Below are 20,197 nucleotides of genomic sequence, written 5' to 3' on the forward strand. Positions count from 1 at the left end.
GTCAGCATTAGCAAATGGAGCCTTATGCTCACAGAGCTCTACTTGATTTCTTCCACGCTTGATTATTTATGAAAGAAACAAAGAGACAATGTGTCTGCTCCACTCTTCAAAATACACACAGCCTCCAGCAAACTTGCTGATACTTACTAGGAACCTAATGATGTTTCCCAGTTGAAAGTAAGTAATTGAAAACCAGAGCTTATTGCTGAGAAGTTAATACAATAGGCTTTTTAGCTCAGAGATGCACCAAGAAATAAATAACCCAGAGTTCAGGAAAAGCAAGAAGGAGACAGATAACAAAGAAGATTAAGGGAGTGTTTCTGAGATGTCACTGAAGTGAATTGCTCCAATCTGGCTGGAGCACATTTTCAGCTGTTCTTTTAATTTCCCACATGTTTTGCCTGTGAAAGATAAAACATACTCTAGTTGGAAGAAAGAAAGGAAAGACAAGAGAGGAAGGGAAAGAAGAAGGGAGGGAGGGAGGAAGGGAGGAAGGGAGGAAATCCCACCATTGATTAGAATCACATTTGTATTTTCTATGCTGAAATGTAGTGTGTGTGATGTTTGCTAAGATGGGGAAAGAGGGGGAAGGAAAAGACCTTTTTTAAACACTAAATTTTTACATGGGAAATATAAGTAATACTATCAACAATAAAAATATATTTTTTAAAAAACTACATGTTTACTATTTTCTCCCCAAATTGGGAAATAATAAAGAAATTAAAGAAAAGACTTTAAAATTCTTTTTAAGAAACCCATTTCAATTATATTTTACTAGATGCCTGTTGTACAAAATTTGTGCACGGGGGAGGGGCGGTGGGTCCCCTCAGCCCAGCCTGCACCCTCTCCAATCCGGGAACCCTTGGGGGAAGTCTGGTTTAGGCCCGATCCCAGGGACATCCCTCTCACAATCCCTCTCACAATCCTGGACTGCTGGCTCCTAATCGCTCACCTGCCTGCCTGCCTGGTCACCCTTACTGCCCCCCTGCTATCCTGGTCTCCCCCAACTGCCCCCCTTTCCTGGCCTGGTTGCCCCTAACTGCCCCCTGCTGCTGGCCTGGTCACCCCCAACTACTCCCCCCCACCGGCCTAGTAGCCCCTCACTGCCCCCCCGCCAGCCTAATTGCTCCCAACTGCCCCTGCTGCCAGCCTGGTCACCCCCAAATGCACACCCCCCGCCAACCTGGTCGCCCCTAACTGCCCTCCCTACCAGCCTGGTCGCCCCATGCAGCCTGCTTATTCAGTCATTTGGTCATCCCTCACTAACCCCTCTGCCCGCCTGGTCATAGGAAGCCATCCTTGTGAGGGTGTGAGGGTTAATTTGCATATTACATCTTTATTATATAGGATATGTAAGTAATTATACTAAAATGAGTGAACTTTACTTCACCGACAATCACCTCACTTTACTATTCTGAATGTACTGACATGAACGATGCAAAGTCATTTTCTCAGCATGTTATTAGCCTGAATCAAGCTACTACACATTATGGGCTTCTGGATCCCAATATGAAAATAAGGGCAAAGATTTTGAGATTACTAAGACTATAGCATGATCCACAGTGAATGTATGGAATTTAATGTGAACAAATCTGATTTTCAACTTTTTTCAACACTAATATTAGGGTTATAAGTAAGGAAATTATGACAAGAGGAAAGAATGAAAATTATGTATCTGAATAATAAGATGTTTGTGACCTTCAAATGTTTTCGATCTTCAAAGAAAAAAATAGTAGGCAGCATAATACATCTTACATTATAATATATAAACTACAAAATCACAATAAGTTAGTCATCTGTGTTCTAAGTAATTTGAAGAGTAACTTTTGGTGTGCAAAAGGTATTGACACTCCAATAAAATGATTACTCCAGGCTTGATTTCTAGTACTCCTCTTTTTCCTGACTATTAATTATCAACTGTGTTAAATTATTTAGCTCTCTGAAGAAGGGCATTTGCTCAGTTTTAATGCCATGCCTATAAATACTAGAATTTTCTTAGGAAGTAGCCATATGGTTTTCTGAGTATGATGGTGACATAAGCCTTTGAGTCTAACTCTTCTATCCTCCACAACTAGATTTCCTCTGAAAAGAAAAAGAAATGTAAGAGTTGAGGAAAATTTGACTTAATGATAAAAACTTGAACAAGATAATATCCACATGTCAGGTACTTAATGGATATGTTGCAAAAAGAAGGGCAGACGGGACTGAATGTTCCATGAACTCCACCATCAAGGGAGTTGCCTTCCTGAAGAAAATATTTGCAAATACATGACCTATGCTTGCTCATTCAGAGGTGAGTGGTGGTCAGAAGACCCCTCTGTCAAGCACATATTCTCAATAAGGACAATAATGTCTCCAAAAAAGTGAAAATGTTTGTGACCTTGGCCTCAATTATCTCATATTTGGAAACTTCTCTAAGAAGATAGTCTAACAAAAAAAAAAAAAAAAGAAAGAAAAAAAAAAGAAGATAGTCTAACAATATAAAAATTATATTCACAAAGATGCTTATTGTACTTTCTAAAACAGTGGGCCTAAATAGTCAAGAGTAGGGAAAAGAAGGAAAAAAGTGTGGTATATGTTAAAAAATTTATAAAACCATTAAAAACAATTTTATCATTATGGACACTCTAAAATCAGTTTAGTCTGGCTCTAGAAGCCCATAAATAAAACCAATCAGCTCCATATATCAGAGCACAGCCCATGAATTATCCCATTCACTGGCTCCAGCAACCTTTCCAATTTCATTTCCCACAGTTTCTATGTACATTTGATAGATGATCTCCAATAATGGCCACCATCACTTCCTCCTCTCCCTGTAGACATATGTCACGTCACTGATCAAGAGGTGGGGTCTACCCCCTTACTTTGTATCTGCGCTTCTGACTTGTCTTGATCAATAGGCAGTGTGAGAAATTATATTCTAGAACTCATGAGTGGCCCTTCTCTTATTTAATATACTTTGTTATATTGTGAGAGCTCTCTGGTGGTAGAAAGTATGAAATAATGAAACTCTATGAGTTCAAGAAGTCTTTTAGGATATCTCCAGTTTTCAGTGATCTTTTTCTCAGCTGACATTCTATAGCACTAACAATCTGGGAAAAGACTATATGGCACACAGGACTCCATATATACTCTTGTCTTTTCAGTCTTACTGCAAGTTCCTGGCATGCAAACCTCATAGCTTATATTGCTGTTAAATCTTCCAAAAGGCCTGACACAGTGCATAACAGATTCCCATTCATTTATTAATTGGTCATTTCAAAAATATTAAACTAGTGTCTGGCTGGTTTGGCTTAATTGATTAGAGCATTGGCCCATGACGGGTTTGATTTCAGGTCAGGGCACATGCCCAGGTTGTGTGTTTGACCTGGTAAGAGGGATGGTAAAATGGGAGGCAACTAACTGATAGATGTTTCTTTCTCTGCATCAGTTTCTCTCTCTCTCTCTCTCTCTCTCTCTCTCTCTCTTCCTCTCTTCCTCTCTCCCTTCTCTCTCTGCCTCACTCTAAAATCAATTTTTAAAAATCTTTTAAAAAATATTAAACTAGTGAATGATGAGGAGACATTCAGGAAAATGTACCTTTTCCTAAAAAATAAAAATATAGCTGATTATTCAATTTTATTTTCAAATCTAATTTCCTAATAATTTATTATACTATGAGTTATAAGACATTTTACAATATATGATTTTGAATGTAGGACACAAGTGACCTTGAAAGAATATTTATTGTGAATAGTCTCCCTTTACGCTGAGTTCTGCACTATCGAAGTGAATGAGTGGACTGGAAAAATCATACTGTTATTTTTATTGTATCCTCTGCTTGAGAAAGAACTGAGATTTGGTGTCATTCTGCATCAGTGCTCTCAGCCAGTGACAGCCTGAAATTGATTTCTCATTTTGACTTATAAAAATCTGAAAATGAAAAAAAAAATCTGAAAATGTAGATCTTGCCCTTTTTACTTCAGAGACAAAACACAGTAGGCAGAGTGGAGCCAGGATTCTCAGCAAGCATTCCCATGGCTACGATAGCACTTTCCAACATCCACGTCCTTGACACCCCCTTTCCACACCCTCTGCCACATGTTTGAACTCTCTTGACTCACTCAAGGGGAAAACAAAGGACTCAAGCTCAAGCTCAAGTCATTTCAAGCTCCAAAGCACAGCATACTCCAAAAATGTGACATCCGAGGACCTCAATGGGAAGAACAAGGAGGAACTCTCGGGCCCTGGGACCCTCGGTGGACCCAAAGGCCCCTGGGCTTTCATTTGGCAGCCACGATGAAAGACAGGCAGCAGGGACCTGGAAACAATCGGCAAGGAGCTAAGCTGAATGTCAGACCAGGCTCATAACCTTTTCCTTTGGTACTAACATTTCAAAGAGATCTAAGTTGGCCCGTTCTTCTTTCAGAAAGGAACTCAGTTATTCCCTAGAGTTCTTTACCCTGCATTTCATCAGCTAACTCTTTCTCAGAACTGAACTGAACCCCACCTCATGAAAAAGACTCAGAGATGTCCACAAGTTCGGAGCAAGCGCCAGATTTCTCTCTAGAAACCTCTTATGCTGGGGACACATGTGGCATGGAATTACGGGCTCATTCCCTCCACTTCGGAATGGAGTCTAACTCATTTCACACAGCACAGCTCAAATGCTGTCTTCTTTGTAGGACCTTCTGCCGTTGCCCTGATTGAAATGACTCTTCCTTCTAAATAAATTTTGGTTTACCATCAACTTAGTACATAGCACAAGTAGTTCAGAGTGATATAATTCGTATCCATACTTACTCCACCTCCTCACCCCACACACCTTTTAAATTTTGAGCCTAGATTCGGATTCTAGAGATTTAAAATCTTTATGTTCCTAGACTATTTTCTGATGCTTTGAGCACAGAGGGTGCTCAATGTTGGTTCCTCCTGGGCCCTCCAAGGTGACTATTTTTACGAAGGTCTGGAGGCTATGCAAAGACACATGTACAGTCCTGTGCCTTCTGATTGTAGATCACCATCCACACTGTATTTCATCAATATGGCCCAAGTTCCAAAGACATTCAAATGACATAAAATAGCTGAAAAGAACTTTTTTTAAAAATTTCTTTATTGCTTAAAGTATTACAAAAGGGTATTACATATATGTCCTTTTTTTAAAGTATTACAAAGGGTATTACATATGTGTCTTTTTTTTCCCCCACTCTTGACAATCCCCTGGCCTCCCTTACCCCCCAGTGTCTTATGTCCATTGATTATGCTTATATGCATGCATACAAGTCCTTCGGTTGATCTCTTACCCCCCTCCCTTCTGCCCCCCAACCCTCCCTGGCCTTCCCACTGCAGTTTGACAATCTGTTTGAGGCAGCTCTGCCTCTGTATCTATTATTGTTCAAAAGTTTATAATGGTCTCTATTATCCATGAATGAGTGAGATCATGTGGTATTTTTCCTTCATTGACTGGCTTATTTCACTTAGCATAATGCTCTCCAGTTCCATCCATGCCGTTGCAAATGGTAAGAGTTCCTTCTTTTTTTACAGCAGCATAGTATTCCATCGTGTAGATGTGCCACAGTTTTCTAATCCATTCATCTACTGATGGGCACTTAGGCTGTTTCCAGATCTTAGCTATGGTGAATTGTGCTGCTATGAACATATGGGTGCACATATCCTTTCTGATTGGTGTTTCTGGTTTCTTGGGATATATTCCTAGAAGCGGGATCACAGGGTCAAATGGAAGTTCCATTTTTAGTTTTTTGAGGAAACTCCATACTGTCTTCCATAGTGGCTGCACCAGTCTGCATTCCCACCAGCAGTACACAAGTGTTCCTTTTTCTCCACATCCTCTCCAGCACTTGTCATTTGTTGATTTGTTGATGATAGCCATTCTGACAGGTGTGAGATGGTACCTCATTGTTGTTTTGATTTGCATCTCTCGGATGATTAGTGACTTGAAAAGAACTTTTATTTATTTCTGTGTTTCCCAAGTCTTTTAACTGAACTTTTTGGTTTAATTCAGGTCATTCAAGGGAAACCATATGTGGAATACAAGAAAGTGTGTGGATCGGCAGTGTTGTTTGGCATTTGGAGAATAGATTGACTGACAGCCCTCCTGTTCACACTACCCACCAGGTGCCCCCTAAGGAAAGGTCGAAGGAAACTCTAGGGGACCACAGAGAACTATTTGAAAAGCACTAGTTCTGATTCAGCCTCCTCAGTCCCTCAAATGAACCACATGAGTCTTAGAGAGGCTCTGAAATTCACACAAAAAAGCTGAGCACTGGCTCCTGGGGACTGAATGTTATTGATTTCCTGGAAGACTGACCTCTGTTACACCCAAAAAAGAGGAGCCCCCCTCCTCCCCGCCCCCCCCTTCCCGCATCAGCGTTTTAGAGCTTGTTGCTAGACAGGTGGTTTGTTTCACTGTATTCATTCTATTCATTCTCTGAATCTAATCCAGAGAATAAACACCATCAGGACAAAAACATATGGTCAGGTCTTTAGCTTAATTTTTTGTTTTTGGAGAGACGGGCATCTTGGGATGAGCTTAACCAAACTGGGAGTCCAAGGAGTGATTAAAAACAAAACAAAACCACAACATAATGTATCATAATTCCACCTGGCAGAAGGCAGCCTGCCACTTGGCTCCAGAGTTATTTACTTTGTCAAATCCCCCTGTGAGATGTTTGCTCAGTTGTAATTATATATAATATCATGGTAACAAACTAGATGTTTATAGAAAAATAGGTCTTATGGGCCAGAAACTCTCAGAGAATATATGTGCACTTTCCTTTTATTCCCCCCCAGTCAAAATATAAATGGTATATGCATTTTATTCAGAATTAAGCCTCCACATAATAAAATATTTATTATATTTGTTTAAGGTTCTTGAATAGTCCATTTAAAATCATTCCCCTGATCTTTTTTATTTTCCTAAAAGGAAATATATATTGGAAATTTTGTTTATAATCTATTTATTTAAGACATTTAACTTAAATTGAGCGCTAAAGTGTATCATAAATGAGTTCATCCATTTTCCTTTATTCTCTTATTTAATGTATTTTCTTATATTGTGAGCGCCCTCTGGTGGTGGAAAGGATACCAAACCTGTATACTCACAAGAACAGAAATAGAGTTCATTACAAACCAAAGCTTTTTTTTTTTTTTAACTAGTTATTATTTATTTTTATTTTTCGGAACAGTAGGAAGTTCTGATGCCTGAACTATGAAACTTGGCAAAATCATTGTTTTCGTAACAAAAAAAAAACTGTAAGAATCAGTAGTAAAATTTCCTCTTCTATGCAGTCAGCAACTGTTTCCCAGTTTTTTCTTTTAAATGTATTCATCTTAACAGTTTGGTATAAAAGTGGTTCACTGCCCATATTCTATTTTCTTTCTTTTCTTTATTGATAAGGTATTACATATGTGTCCTTATTCCCCCATTGCCGCCCCCACCCATGCCCTCGCTTCCCTGGTTTCTTTAACTGGTTTACTGACTTCAAGTTCAATTAGAAATGGGTATGATTATTAAAATTTCTATTAATTTTCACTATTCATAGCATTGTAATTCCTTTATTTTTATGCATTTTCTAGGTTTTAAAAAAAAAAGATCTTAAATGCTTACTTATATTATGTCTTTAAATCCTAATAAGAAAACACTGATTATGTGCAAGTACATTTTTTTCTCAATCAGATTGAGAATAGTTAGCAATTTACACCTGAATTGAAATATAAGCAAATTGGCTCCCGGAGCCCTTTTTTAAGTGGCACGTTCTATAGCCTCTTTTTTTTATTATTGGTTTTTTACAGAGAGGAAGGGAGAGGGAATGTGCCCACAACCAAGGTACATGCCTTTGACCGGAATCGAACCTGGGACCCTTCAGTCCGCAGGCCGATGCTCTATCCACTGAGCCAAACCAGTTAGGGCTCTATAGCTTCTTTTAACTGTGGCCAAGTTACAAATAGACACAACTGATTTATACTTTACATGCCCAGGTCCAAAGCACCAAATTTAAGACTCGGTTTTTGACATAGTATGCAAGTCAGTAAACAATGGACCTCCCAGACACTGTAAGGTATCCTGCCGTGCAGAGAAATACAGCAGACAAACCAGTGGTACCAAAGCCTTGGGAAAATGAGACAGCAGATTTACATTTGTGAAAGGATGAAGCCAGGTTCTGGATACATATTGAGAAAAGCCTATGTGGGTGAAGTTGTTCCTTGGGCCTATCATTAAAAAAAATGTAATGTCTGCATGCCTCAAAAGTTCCCTCTCTTTAACAGACTCTGAGTTTTTGGAGTGAAAGTTGAATTGTGCATAAACAGGTTTTGAGGTACTTAATACTCAAGGGCAGTGGTTCTCAACCTTCTGGCCCTTTAAATACAGTTCCTCATGTTGTGACCCAACCATAAAATTATTTTTGTTGCTACTTCATAACTGTAATGTTGCTACTGTTATGTATCGCATTGTAAATATCTGATATGCAGGATGGTCTTAGGCGACCCCTGTGAAAGGGTCATTCGACCGCCAAAGGGGTCGCAACCCACAGGTTGAGAACCACTGCTCTAGGGTTTTTCATGTCATGGAATTAACTCCAGCACCTGAAATATGAGATGAAGAAACTATTGCTGTTTCATTTCTTCTGTGAGATTAAGGTGATAGCCAAACATATCTGTAAAGCTGAAGGCAATGGTTTGGTCAATGGACCAAAAATGTCACAAGGTGTGACTAGTGATGCTACAGTATTACTGAAGGAACAAGGTAATGGTGTGTGACTGGAAATTTCAGGGAGATTTGGTACTTTGATTAGTTCCAGACAGCTGTTCCTTGAATGCCAAACTGTTTCACAAACAAATTTCATGGGCATGTGGGATGTTAAAACATAATTATCTGGACTGACTTTAGTAAAAGTATCCAGTCCTCCATGAAAATATGAAAATGTCAGCGAGCACACCTGTCTCAGGCAAAAAGCCATGATTAGATGATGTCAAAGTTCTGCAGTTTGGAAGACTATATGGTAATTGCCCCTGACTTGTCCATGTCTCATTTATGGACACTCTCTACCACATGACGTTGGTGGTCCTCCCATCAAGACTGGAGTCTGTTCTCTCCACCTTGTATTTGGATCTGACCATGTGACCTGCTCTAGTCCACGGGACAAAAACAAACATGACACAAGCAGAAACTTGAGAAGTGCTTGAGCGTTGGGCTCACCCTCTTTCACTGCTAGAAACTCTTTTGCCGCCATTTAACACATCCCAGATACTCTCCCCGAGAAGCTAGGTGGAGGAAATCCCTTTCCAGCTATGTAAAGCCATCCCAGACCACCCAGCTCCAGCCAACCCACCAGCAGACCAAGGTGTACATGGCCTCAGACTCAGTATGACCAATTGTATGGTAATGATGCTTAGAGGAAATCTAGGCTCCATTATTAGAGGGATAGAGACCCTGCTCATGGAGATAATCATCTAGAAGGGTGGCTCTAGCTTTGGGTGCTGCACTTAAAGACTGGAGTGTGTCCTAAGGAGTGTAATTAGGATGTGGAAGTTCAGAAAACCTTGTGATCGGAGTACGAATCAAGGGGACCATAGAGAAAACGTGCCATCATTTTTGTATATAAAGTCTTAGTTATGAGGATGAGGAACCGGTTTTAATTTGCATTGCTCTGGGTAGAAGTACTAAGACCAACAGGTAAAGGAAGTGAGAGGCAGGCTTGTGCTCAACATGAAAAAGAACTTTCTAGTGTTTAAAGGGGTAGAACCATAAAATAGATTGGCTTGAACAGTAGTGAGGATACTGTCACTGGCTATGTTCAAAGATTGCTCATCTTTGCCCAGAAATGTGGTAGAAAGGATTCTTGTGCTGAGAGGAACATTAGATAAGATGTCCACGAAGTTTCCTTTCAAATCCAATAGTCTATGCTTCTGTGTGAAACTTCTATGTGCATCTATCTACATTTGTCTTTACAAAACCTAATAAAGGAAGTCTTCTGCAATCTCATCTCCAGGGTTGTCCCACCTGTCTCTCAACTTAGTCTTGATCTGAGACTAAGGGGAGATGTTAACTAAAGAACGTGAGAAATTAACTCCATCCTAATTCCCTGACTTGGGCACACATGTTAAATTTATTAGCTTTGTTCTAGTAATAAATAGCAAATCAGATGTCAACTACTGGTATAATGCAATGCTTCCTGAGTTGAATAAAGTAAAAGTGAATTTACTATTAAAGGGAGAAAGAAATCAAAGTTTATATTATAAGGAAAAAGTGGACAAGATATAGAATTTCTTGTGCATAACTTCTGTTTCATTTTAAGAGATATATTGTTAATTTTAAAGTCTCTTATGTTATAGACTTTCATTAATACGTTTTAAATAGCATTTTTTAATTAAAATAATAACTTATCTGGTATTAAAACAAACAAATATACCACTATTTAAATAATTATATTTACTACTCATGGAAAAGTGTCATGAATGGAGATGGAGTATCTCTAACATCCCACATATCAGCTCACATGAAACTTAAAGCTATTGACCTTGATATCTGTTTTCTATTGAGAACAAGACCTCTATCCAGAAGCTCAGATGCTGTGAAGCATCCTGTCCCCATGGATTAGACCACTTGGACATTGATGTCTGAGCGTAGTCTCATAATAGTCTACACCTTTCTCCTCTCATGAATGACTCATTGATCCAGCACTATCCTAATGCTGATTTTTTCTCTCCATCTCTTTCCACCTATAGACCTTATATGTAAGCTTTCTCTAAAGCTCTTGCCTTAATAATATTAGCAAAGGTGTATTTAGTGCGTACCATGTTCCAGGAACTGTGAGTGTTTATGCTTGATCTCATTTAATTCCTAAAATACCCAGGCATAGGTATTTTATTATGTTCACCTTGAAGAGATTAAATAACTTGTCCAACATACATACCAGTTAGACAAAGAACTTACTCTTGCTTCCAGACACCTGCTTCCACTTTGTTCTGCTACTTCACCTTCCAGGAGGAGCCCCTAAGATGGGGGACTCCACAGGATACAATGTAAATCTTGGCAATTGACTACATATGAGGAAGAAAATGGAGTCCAAGAAAAGTGAGATTTTGAGTCTGAGTGACAAGGAGAATTGGGGGTCATTAATCAAAACCAGAGATTTGGAATAAGAAACTAATCATGAAGAATCATCCTGTGGTATTTTTTAATGTTGAGTTAAAATATCTGCAAAAATTTAAAATACCCTACAAGATGGGAGCTGTAAATCGATTTGAAGGTTGGAAAAGATAAAGATAATTATGAATGCGAAAAAGAGGGAGCAGGAGATGACAATGGGATTCATGTTTGGGGAAGTTGGAAAACATTGAGAGCACTGGTCATGTGGCTCACAATCGAAAACCAAGACAACATTACTTGGAATAGTAGATAATGGGCCTTGATATTACAACTCTGGTGTAGACATCTTTGCTATGATTTTGTGATTTTCTCCAATAATGCCCTAGGAGTAAAAGAGGAGGAAACAGATGGAGAGGGTTGCAAAGGACTGAGAACTAATAACCTTGGAAAGTCAAGAGAGCTTATCCAGCAAGTGACGACAGACTAGGTGTTATTATATTCCTGAGTACAAGATGGTAGGGAAGCAAATGAAGCCAAAATTGTGACTATCAGCTGGGAGAAATGGAAAGGGGGTTGGGATAAACAATACTGATGATAATATAGTACCTTTAATAGAGAGACAAAGGAGAGAGATTAGAGGACAGAAAATTGTGGCCAGAGCGGGACATTTCTAAGTTCAAGATTTTGAATGTGGAGTGGTTTCAAATGATGAAGTAACTCAAGATGTGTAAATGCTGCTAAAAAAATGAAATGGAAAGATATTGGAGATGAGGGTTAAGGAACTGTGTGGCCTCGATTTTAAATGGTTAAACTCTAAAAGCAGACACACCTAAATTTTAATGATCACTTGTGATCTGAAGGTATGTAAACACTTCTTAACATCACTAAGCCTTGCTTTTCTTTTCTTTTTTTAAAATATATTTTATTGATTTTTTACAGAGAGGAAGGGAGAGAGATAGATAGTTAGAAACATCGATGGGAGAGAAACATCGACCAGCTGCCTCCTGCACATCTCCCACGGGGGATGTGCCCGCAACCCAGGCACATGCCCTTGACCGGAATCGAACCTGGGACCTTTCAGTCCACAGGCCGACGCTCTATCCACTGAGCCAAACCGGTTTTGGCAAGCCTTGCTTTTCTTCAGGTACAAAATTTGCAGTGGGAGAGATGGTAATAGTATTATCATTTAAGTTAGCTTTTACTGTCATTGTTGTTGTGGTTGTTATTAAAAACTCTCCTCAGTTACTCAGGAAAAAGTGACAAAAAAGCAATCATACAAGAAAGCCATTGCTTACTTTCAATTCCAAAAGCCTGATTTAAGGCTTAAGTTACAAACTTCTCTATCCCTGCACTGTCTGAAGTGGAGTGAACAGACCAGGGAAAAATACTTCATGACTTTGAACAAGAAGGCTTGAAGATTAATCACTTACCTTGTCTATTACAGTGGGTCCTTGACTTACGAGTGTCCCGACTAATGAGTTTTTTGAGATACGTACGAGCCGTCTCTCGGCCGATTTTTTGCTTTGAGTTGCGAGCTAAAATTCGGATTAGGAGCCAGCTTCAGATACCCCACCGCTAGTTGGCGCAGCGAACGTCACAGTGAACACCACAACATCAGCCCAGCATCACGTGACTCACTCATTCACTTTTTGATTTGACATACGAGCAATTTGAGTTACGAGCTCCATCATGGAACGAATTAAACTCGTAAGTCAAGGCCCCATTGTACAAACAAAATGCAAGACAATAGGGGTAGATTTTAATGTTCATTGGATCCTTCTCCCATCCAGACCTCTGATGAAATTGCTAATGATCAGGAAATGACCAAAATGGGATGAAGATGGCTTCCAAAGAAAAAGGAAGATACAAATCTAAATTCATTGATTCCATAATTAAATGCTAAAATATCAAAACTGACTGACTGCCTTCCCAATAGCCATGATCCCTCTTCTCATCTAAGAAAAACCTGACATTTTTCAACTTATCAAGACCACAATTCCCAGCCTCCTTTGCAACTAGAAGTGAACAATACGATGCACATGGCAGTTGAGTGGGATTTCTGAAAGAGTTCTTTAAAAGGGAGTTCCTTTAGCACTTTTTCTTATCATTCCCTTCCTGCCAGGAATGCAGGCATGAGGTCAAGCGTCTCAGCCACTATCCTGAACTCAGGAGGCCTTGGAGATGGAAGGCATGTGCTAAGAATGGCAGAGCTGTCAAAGAGAAAGTGGTCCTGGGCGATGCCATGCAACTTTAAACCTCTGGAGCATCTTCCTGTACTGTATTTTTAATGTGTGTGTGGGGGGTGGAGGGGAGGTAAACTCCTGGTTTTTCATGCTTTGGGATTTGCTGTTGTTTGTTTAGGAATTTTTTGTGGGAAAGGATCACTGTTATTCAAAAAATAATGGAATTCATAACTCCTACAGACATCCAGCCAATTTCACTTTATTTTGTTACTAGAGGCCCGGTACACAAAATAATTCTTTCACAGAGGGGAGGTGGGGAGGGAGGAAGGGACAGCCTGTAGTGCATCCTCTCACAATCCAGGACCCCACTGGCAGTCAGACATCCCTCTTGCAATCTGGGACCGCTGGCTCCTAACTGCTCGCCTGCCTGCCTGCCTGATCATCCCTAACTACTCTGCCTGCCTGCCTGCCTGATCGCCCCTAACAATTCTGCCTGCCTGATCACCCCTAACTACCTCTGCCTGCCTGCCTGATCGCCCCTAACTGCTCGCCTACCTGCCTGATTGCCTTTAACCACCTCTGCCTCGGCTCCTGTAGCCGTGGCTTAGTCTGGAAGGACATCTGGAATAATGTCCAGAAGGTCGTTCAGCTGTCCAGTCTAATTAGCATATTATGCTTTTATTATTATAGATACTGCCTGGAGGTAGACTAACTGATGATTCATTTCAATAAATAATGATTTTCAGAGGATTGTTTTCATGAATTTGGACTTTAGGTAGCAATGAACTATGATGTCTGAGTGGCAGGAAATACATGAGGTAAGATCTATAGTTTCTTAAACTTATTATCATGACAGCTTTACCAAGTTCTGTAAAAAGGGGAACCCAAGCAGAGCCTGGTGGACTCCCTGAGTTGAGTAAACAGGCCTGAGAGAAGGTTTGCAAATGGTCCCTAGAAACATATTAAGTGTCTGTAAGTCTGTAAACTAGCTATACTTAGTAAGGATTCCTGCATTCTTAATGGAATAAACAGTACTTCAATTCCAGGCATAGAATTATCGAACAGTCACACCTCAATATCAGCTAGTTTAAGAGACCTACTTAAATGACCAGGCCTTCTATTCTTCTCTCTCTTACCAAAGTCCCCACATAGGTTCATTCTATTTGTTTTATAGCTCAGTTCCAGTGTGTGTTTTGTGATTTCCACTGTAGAGTTTTATGGCTGGTCCAGAATCAAAAACTAACTTATTTCTTACTGCAATTTCTAAGATAATTTCTTTCTAAACTATTGGAACATAATCTTGTGCAAAAAAGATTTTCTGGTGCCAAAAGGAGAGGACAACTGCCCTAAGTAAGTTCCAAGTTGAACTTGCTCCCACCCCCTATGTCCTAGCTCCCAGACCACACTCCCAAGCAATGGAGCATCCTAGGGCAATATAAATTTGTTTTCTAAAGTAATTTCTTTCCCTTGATGATTGCATTGCTTTTACCTTTAGTTTTTAGTTTGGCTGGGAAAGAGAGTCCTCAGGAGAAAAGAACTTGGCATCCTTATCAATTCTCCTGTTCCTGCCCATTGAACTCTGTTGTCTTCTCTTCAATGAAGGTAACTGACTTCCTTTGGCGCCACCCACTTGGGTTGACTGGCTATGATGACAGGAAAAAAGGGAGCTGCAAAATGTTCTCATTCACTCCACAACCCATCTCATTGTCACACAGTCTGCCTCCAGGTGCCTCTGTCTCAGTTCCCTGGCTCCCTCTGTCACTCTATTTCTCTCTCTCCCTCCATACAGGAAGTTGTATAATGCAGATGATTCACACATCTTAATTTTTATCACTCATCTAAATTTAAACGAAACCAAATGGTTTCGTGTGACTGTTTAAAACATCACAGTTATAAGGAAATTACCAACAACGGCTTCTTTTTCTCCCTAAAAAATTATGCTTCTCCACGTGCCAACACCCAGCAGAGGGCATCCTTCCATCTCAGATGCAGCAAAAAGGCTCCGAAATGCCAGCAGTGTCTTCTGTTGACAACTGTGCACTCTGACTCAAGTAAAGAGGCTCTTGTGGGAGGAGGGGGGTTTGTTATATAAGTTATTCTCGAGTGTCTACCTCCATGTTGAATTATGGATTTAGAAATAATTCTCCTTTTGTGAGGGGAAAAAATCGCTGTCTCTGGCCTCTCTCCAAGTTTGGAGCCTTAAGCTTCAAATTTCAGAGGCGACCAGGTAGCACCTGTGAGATCCTTCCTCCTCTAGGCTTCTAAGTGTGAAAACAAAGTGATGGCCAAGCAAAAGCACCCCACCTCCTTTGTGGCACCCTCTTTCTATTCCCCAAACTACAAGACAAAAGCAGAAAAGGCACCCCAGGCTGTTAGATTGTCTCAGAGGCAGGAAGAGGAGAAGCATGGGCCAGAGCAGGGCGACAGGCATGGCCGACCTTGTACCTGTGTAAGCAGGCAGTCGCCCACTAAGTTTCATTGTGCAGTTTCACAGAAACTTAAGTTCCACAATGAGAAAGATCTTACATTGTCAGAAGAGTTTTCCCTGGGTTAAAAGGCAAACGCCCACAGGCCTTGTCAGTGAGTTGCTCCCTGGTGTGGGTGAGTTTATCAGATTATTTCCTTATGGAAGAATGTCTTCAGGAGAGAAGGAAAGATTTTGAGGAGATGAGAGAGCATCATTGACACATCCATTCAACATCTGTTTTTGAGACTTTGTGCCAAGCCCTGTAGTTGGTGCTAAGACATCAGCAAACAGTTAAAGATCCTCTCCTTGAGGTCATGGACCAAAGAGCAGGGTTCTAAGGAGTTGGACAGACCTAACCTTGGGTCTGGCCCTGCCATGTACCAGCTATGTATGTGACTTGGTACAAAGGACTTCATGTTCTCTTTTGCAAAACAGAAATAATAACTATTAATATTTATTGAAAATATAACTTTTTTCCAGGCACAGGAACTAAATATATATATATATATATATATAATCATAAAATCTCCACAATTAGCCAATGAGAGTAGTTCTATTATCATTCTCATTTGATAATTAAGGAAATCGAGGCACAAAGTGATTTACAAATTGCCCAGAATGACATGGAAGCCTCGGAGCAGGACTTTGAAACAAGGCTGGCTGATTCCGGGGCCTCCTAACCAGTATGCCAGAGCGTTGATTTCCAAGGCTGTGAGGAGGACTGGATCAGAAGGCATGTGTAACGCTGACAGCGCAGTTTAGCATTATTCTTAGTATTATCGTTGTGATATATCATGATTATCACCACCATGGTTACAGCTTTTGAGACCTAAGGGTCTATACTGAAATAGCAAACATGAGGCTCAATACTTCAAATCAAAATTCCTCTGCTTGGGAATGCAGTCCATCCCCAGCTCTGAAATTCAGGCGGCATAATGTCATAGCTATTGAGTCATGACTCCCTGTGTTTATCTTTCCATAAGATGACAGGCTGCCTCGAATAACTGTGTCTCCAGACAGGAGATCAGAACACAGGTTCCCTATAGGAATATGACAAGAATATGAGATTCCCTGAAACAAAACATAAGTATTTTCTGCCCTGTTTTTTATTTTTTTCTCTAAACTCCCCTGAAAGTTGAAGGTTAAGGCCAGATGCAAAACAAAACCTAAATCCAAGTATTTGTCTGTCCTTTGACAGTCCCTCTTTGTTCTCTGAGAGATCCTGTAGTCAGCCCCCTCCCCCTCCCTTTGCTCCCAGTCTTTCCAAAGTGTGCTCTCTAGAGCCCTCTCCTGGCCTTCTCACAGATTAAGCGTGCCCATAGATCAATGGGAGTTATTAAATGAAGCAGGCATGCTTTCTTGTTGCTCTGGGAGTTCTCTCTGCTTGTTGTAAGCCTGAATTTGTGTCTCAGGCTGCTGAATGACCAAAATCAAGAATAATTTTAAACACGCAGATAAAATTCTGGCTACAGGCCCCATTTCTTATTGATTTCATTTCAGGACTGATAATCTCAGGTTCATTAGGTAGGAAACTGAGTGCTGGGTAATGAATGGGGTATAAGAGAATTCACAAATATACATCTTACAAATAATCCATTTTTCTTGCCTCTACCAAAAAAATAGTTTTTAATACCTCATGTCGAGCTTCATAACGCAAAGTTCGAGTCTACTAAACATTTTAAAAATGTATCCTTTTAAAAAAGGCAATTCCATGCTGATTTTATCTCACTGTGCTTCTGTAGGGATGAACACTGTTGAACACACACATTGTTTGAGACAGAAATACGTGTTTTGATTCCCTTTGGTTTGAACTTGAAAAATAGCAAGTGTTGCCCTAACTGGTTTGGCTCAGTGGATAAAGCATTGGCCCGCAGACTGAAGGGTCCCAGGTTCGATTCCAGTCAGGGGCATGTACCTTGATTGTGGACACATCCCCAGTAGGGGGTGTGCAGGAGGCAGCTGATCGATGTTTCTCTCTCATCGATGTTTCTAACTCTCTATCCCTCTCCCTTCCTCTCTGTAAAAAATCAATAAAATATATTTTAAAAAAAGAAAGAAAAATAGCAAGTGTCCCGGTGATTATGTTGCAAGTGACCTTGCCATTGACTTACAGATCTCTATCAATACTGGCTGGGTTTGATAAAAATAAGATTTTCCTTACCCCAAGGTAATGGCCATCGATGAACACGACAGGGAGGGAGGGAGCTTCGGAAACCCGTCGGCAGCGTTCATCTAACTCTTTTCCATAGTCACCATTCAGAGCGATGTTTTTCTCTTCAAATTTTACTCGATGGTTTTGGAAGATCTTTCTAACCAGTTCACATCTCTCAAAGGTTGTCCGAACCACCCGAAGGCAAGTGGTATAAATCACCACACGGTCAAATTCTAGCTCCGTTGATGGTTGCTAAAGGGAAAACATTGTAGTGTAAATATGTTTGCATTTACTTTATTACGTCTTATTTTAAGACAATTAATTTTAAGACAATTAAGTTTTAGCAAGTGTCTTATATAATAAGGGCATGCAATAAAAGTTGAATAAACGCTGTATTCTCAGACATGACTTTTTAAGTTAAAACATCTGTAATTGAGATAGAGATAGCAATCAACATAATTTAATTGACAGTATTTTTGCTGTTCTCAGTGGCACACCGAATGATGGCATATCTTAAAACTGCTGATGTCTCACGTGGCATACCATGTGGTGAAATAAGGACTGGTTGAATTATTTTTCTCATGTTTTGTAGACATTGTTAAATTACTATATCTGCCTCTTAAACCCAAAGTAAAATATGGAACAAAATAGGTTAGCATTTAACCATTTGAAAATTCTTTTACTAATCAATTTACCAAATTTCATAGTCTTTTGCACCACAATTTCCTGGGAATAACAAGACCTATGTCATAGAAATTTTCTGAGGTTTAAACAGCACAACACATGGGCATGAGCTCTGTTGAGTCACAGGTCCCCAGTGTGCAGTGAGAAGGCTCTGCCACAAGGAATGAAAGACTGAGTAACTCAGGGGGAGAGCATAGAAATCAACAGCCAAATGGGCAGTGGGTCAAAGCCAGGCGTGACAAGGAAACAAAGAAACAGGCACACTGCGCCTCGCCAGCGTGGCTCAGTTGGTTGAGCTTTGTCCCATGTACTAGGAGGTCGCTGGTTCAATGCTCAGTCAGGGCACATGGCTGGATTGTGGGCTTGATCCCCAGTGGGGGGCATTCAGGAGGCAGCCAATCAATGTTTCTCTCACATCCTCTCTCTGAAATCATATATTAAAAACAACAACACAACAACAGGTACACTGCAATGGAGGCAAGCAACTCTCAAAACAAAGGAGAAGTCTCCTTCTGTGAGAATTGTTTTTTCAACAGATCCTGCTACATCAGAAGTCAGGGACTGTATTCCTGGGAAACCCTGCCCAACATTGCTCAGACCACACCAGGTCGGTCCTGACATCATCAGGAAAGACCCTTTTCCTCCTTATCACAGTGCTAGTTGCAAGAGACTGAACACAATATGGCTGCACCATGAGACAAGGGACATGGGAGTCTTCACAGGGCTCCAGTTGTTGAAACACAACCACACAATTTGCAAACCCAGGTGAAGTCCAAACGTTGAATGGAAACTGCTCCTGACAGCTAAGCACCAGAATCAGAAGGTCAATACTAAGCTCCACCACTTTGTCTTCAAAGAAATCAGAACACTCTGCTGGATGCACATGTACAGATAGTTCTAAAAAGGTCCAAAGTCACGAAGATGGCTACGTAATGTTCTTCACCTCACCGAAAGATAGGACATCTTTCTTTCCTGATGATCAAGTTGATTAGAGATGAAAGAATCACTTCTTCCCTCAATAAGAGTGTATAGGCTAAGTTGGAGTGGACAAGGAGGTGTCATAAATTCTCAGGCAGGTCAGGACTAAAAGAGATAGTAGTGAGAGGCAAGGAGAGTGTCACATGAAGGAGAAAAAATGTTACTCAGCTTCAGGCAAGCTTCAGGCTTGCAGGCATGTTATTCACTGTTGTCAGACATGGTTATTTTAAATATATGCTTGAAACATGGATTTTTATAGTAAATGTTCTTTCTAAATTTTAGTACCTCATTAAAATGTGAGCCCATGTAGACCCATATATCTGAAGGCTGAATTTGGCCTAAAAACTGCTAATATCTTAACAGTGGTGTAGAAACAGCATCTGATATATCTGGACTCTGCCACTGGCCATCTGTGTGTCTTTTATAAGCTAATGAACTAATAAGTCTTAGTGTTTTTTTTTAAATCTGCACAATGTTATAATAGCAACAGCTACCTAACAGATTTGCTGAGAAGATAAAGTAAGCAAGAATAGGAAAACAATTAGTATGGGGCTTGAAATATAGTACTGTGCTAAGTGCAAAAATGTTATTATACATTGTGAAATCTTTAAGATTAAAACCACACAAAAAATAAGTCAGTGGAA

General features: G+C 40.1%; 1 protein-coding gene across 1 annotated transcript in view; it reads right to left on the reverse strand.

Moving 5' to 3' along the window:
• The window catches only part of GRXCR1 (glutaredoxin and cysteine rich domain containing 1), a 94,279-nt gene that overhangs the window by 34,869 nt on the left and 39,213 nt on the right, over window positions 1-20,197 (reverse strand). Inside the window, exon 2 of the mRNA XM_070396548.1 lies at window positions 17,901-18,143. Coding sequence (XP_070252649.1) covers window positions 17,901-18,143 — 243 coding nt within the window. The remainder of the gene's footprint in view (window positions 1-17,900; window positions 18,144-20,197) is intronic.

The sequence above is a fragment of the Myotis yumanensis genome, unplaced genomic scaffold, assembly GCF_028538775.1.
Source record: "Myotis yumanensis isolate MYYU_CA2020_CCGP unplaced genomic scaffold, mMyoYum1.0.hap1 SCAF_1, whole genome shotgun sequence".
NCBI classification, from domain to species: Eukaryota; Metazoa; Chordata; class Mammalia; order Chiroptera; family Vespertilionidae; genus Myotis; species Myotis yumanensis.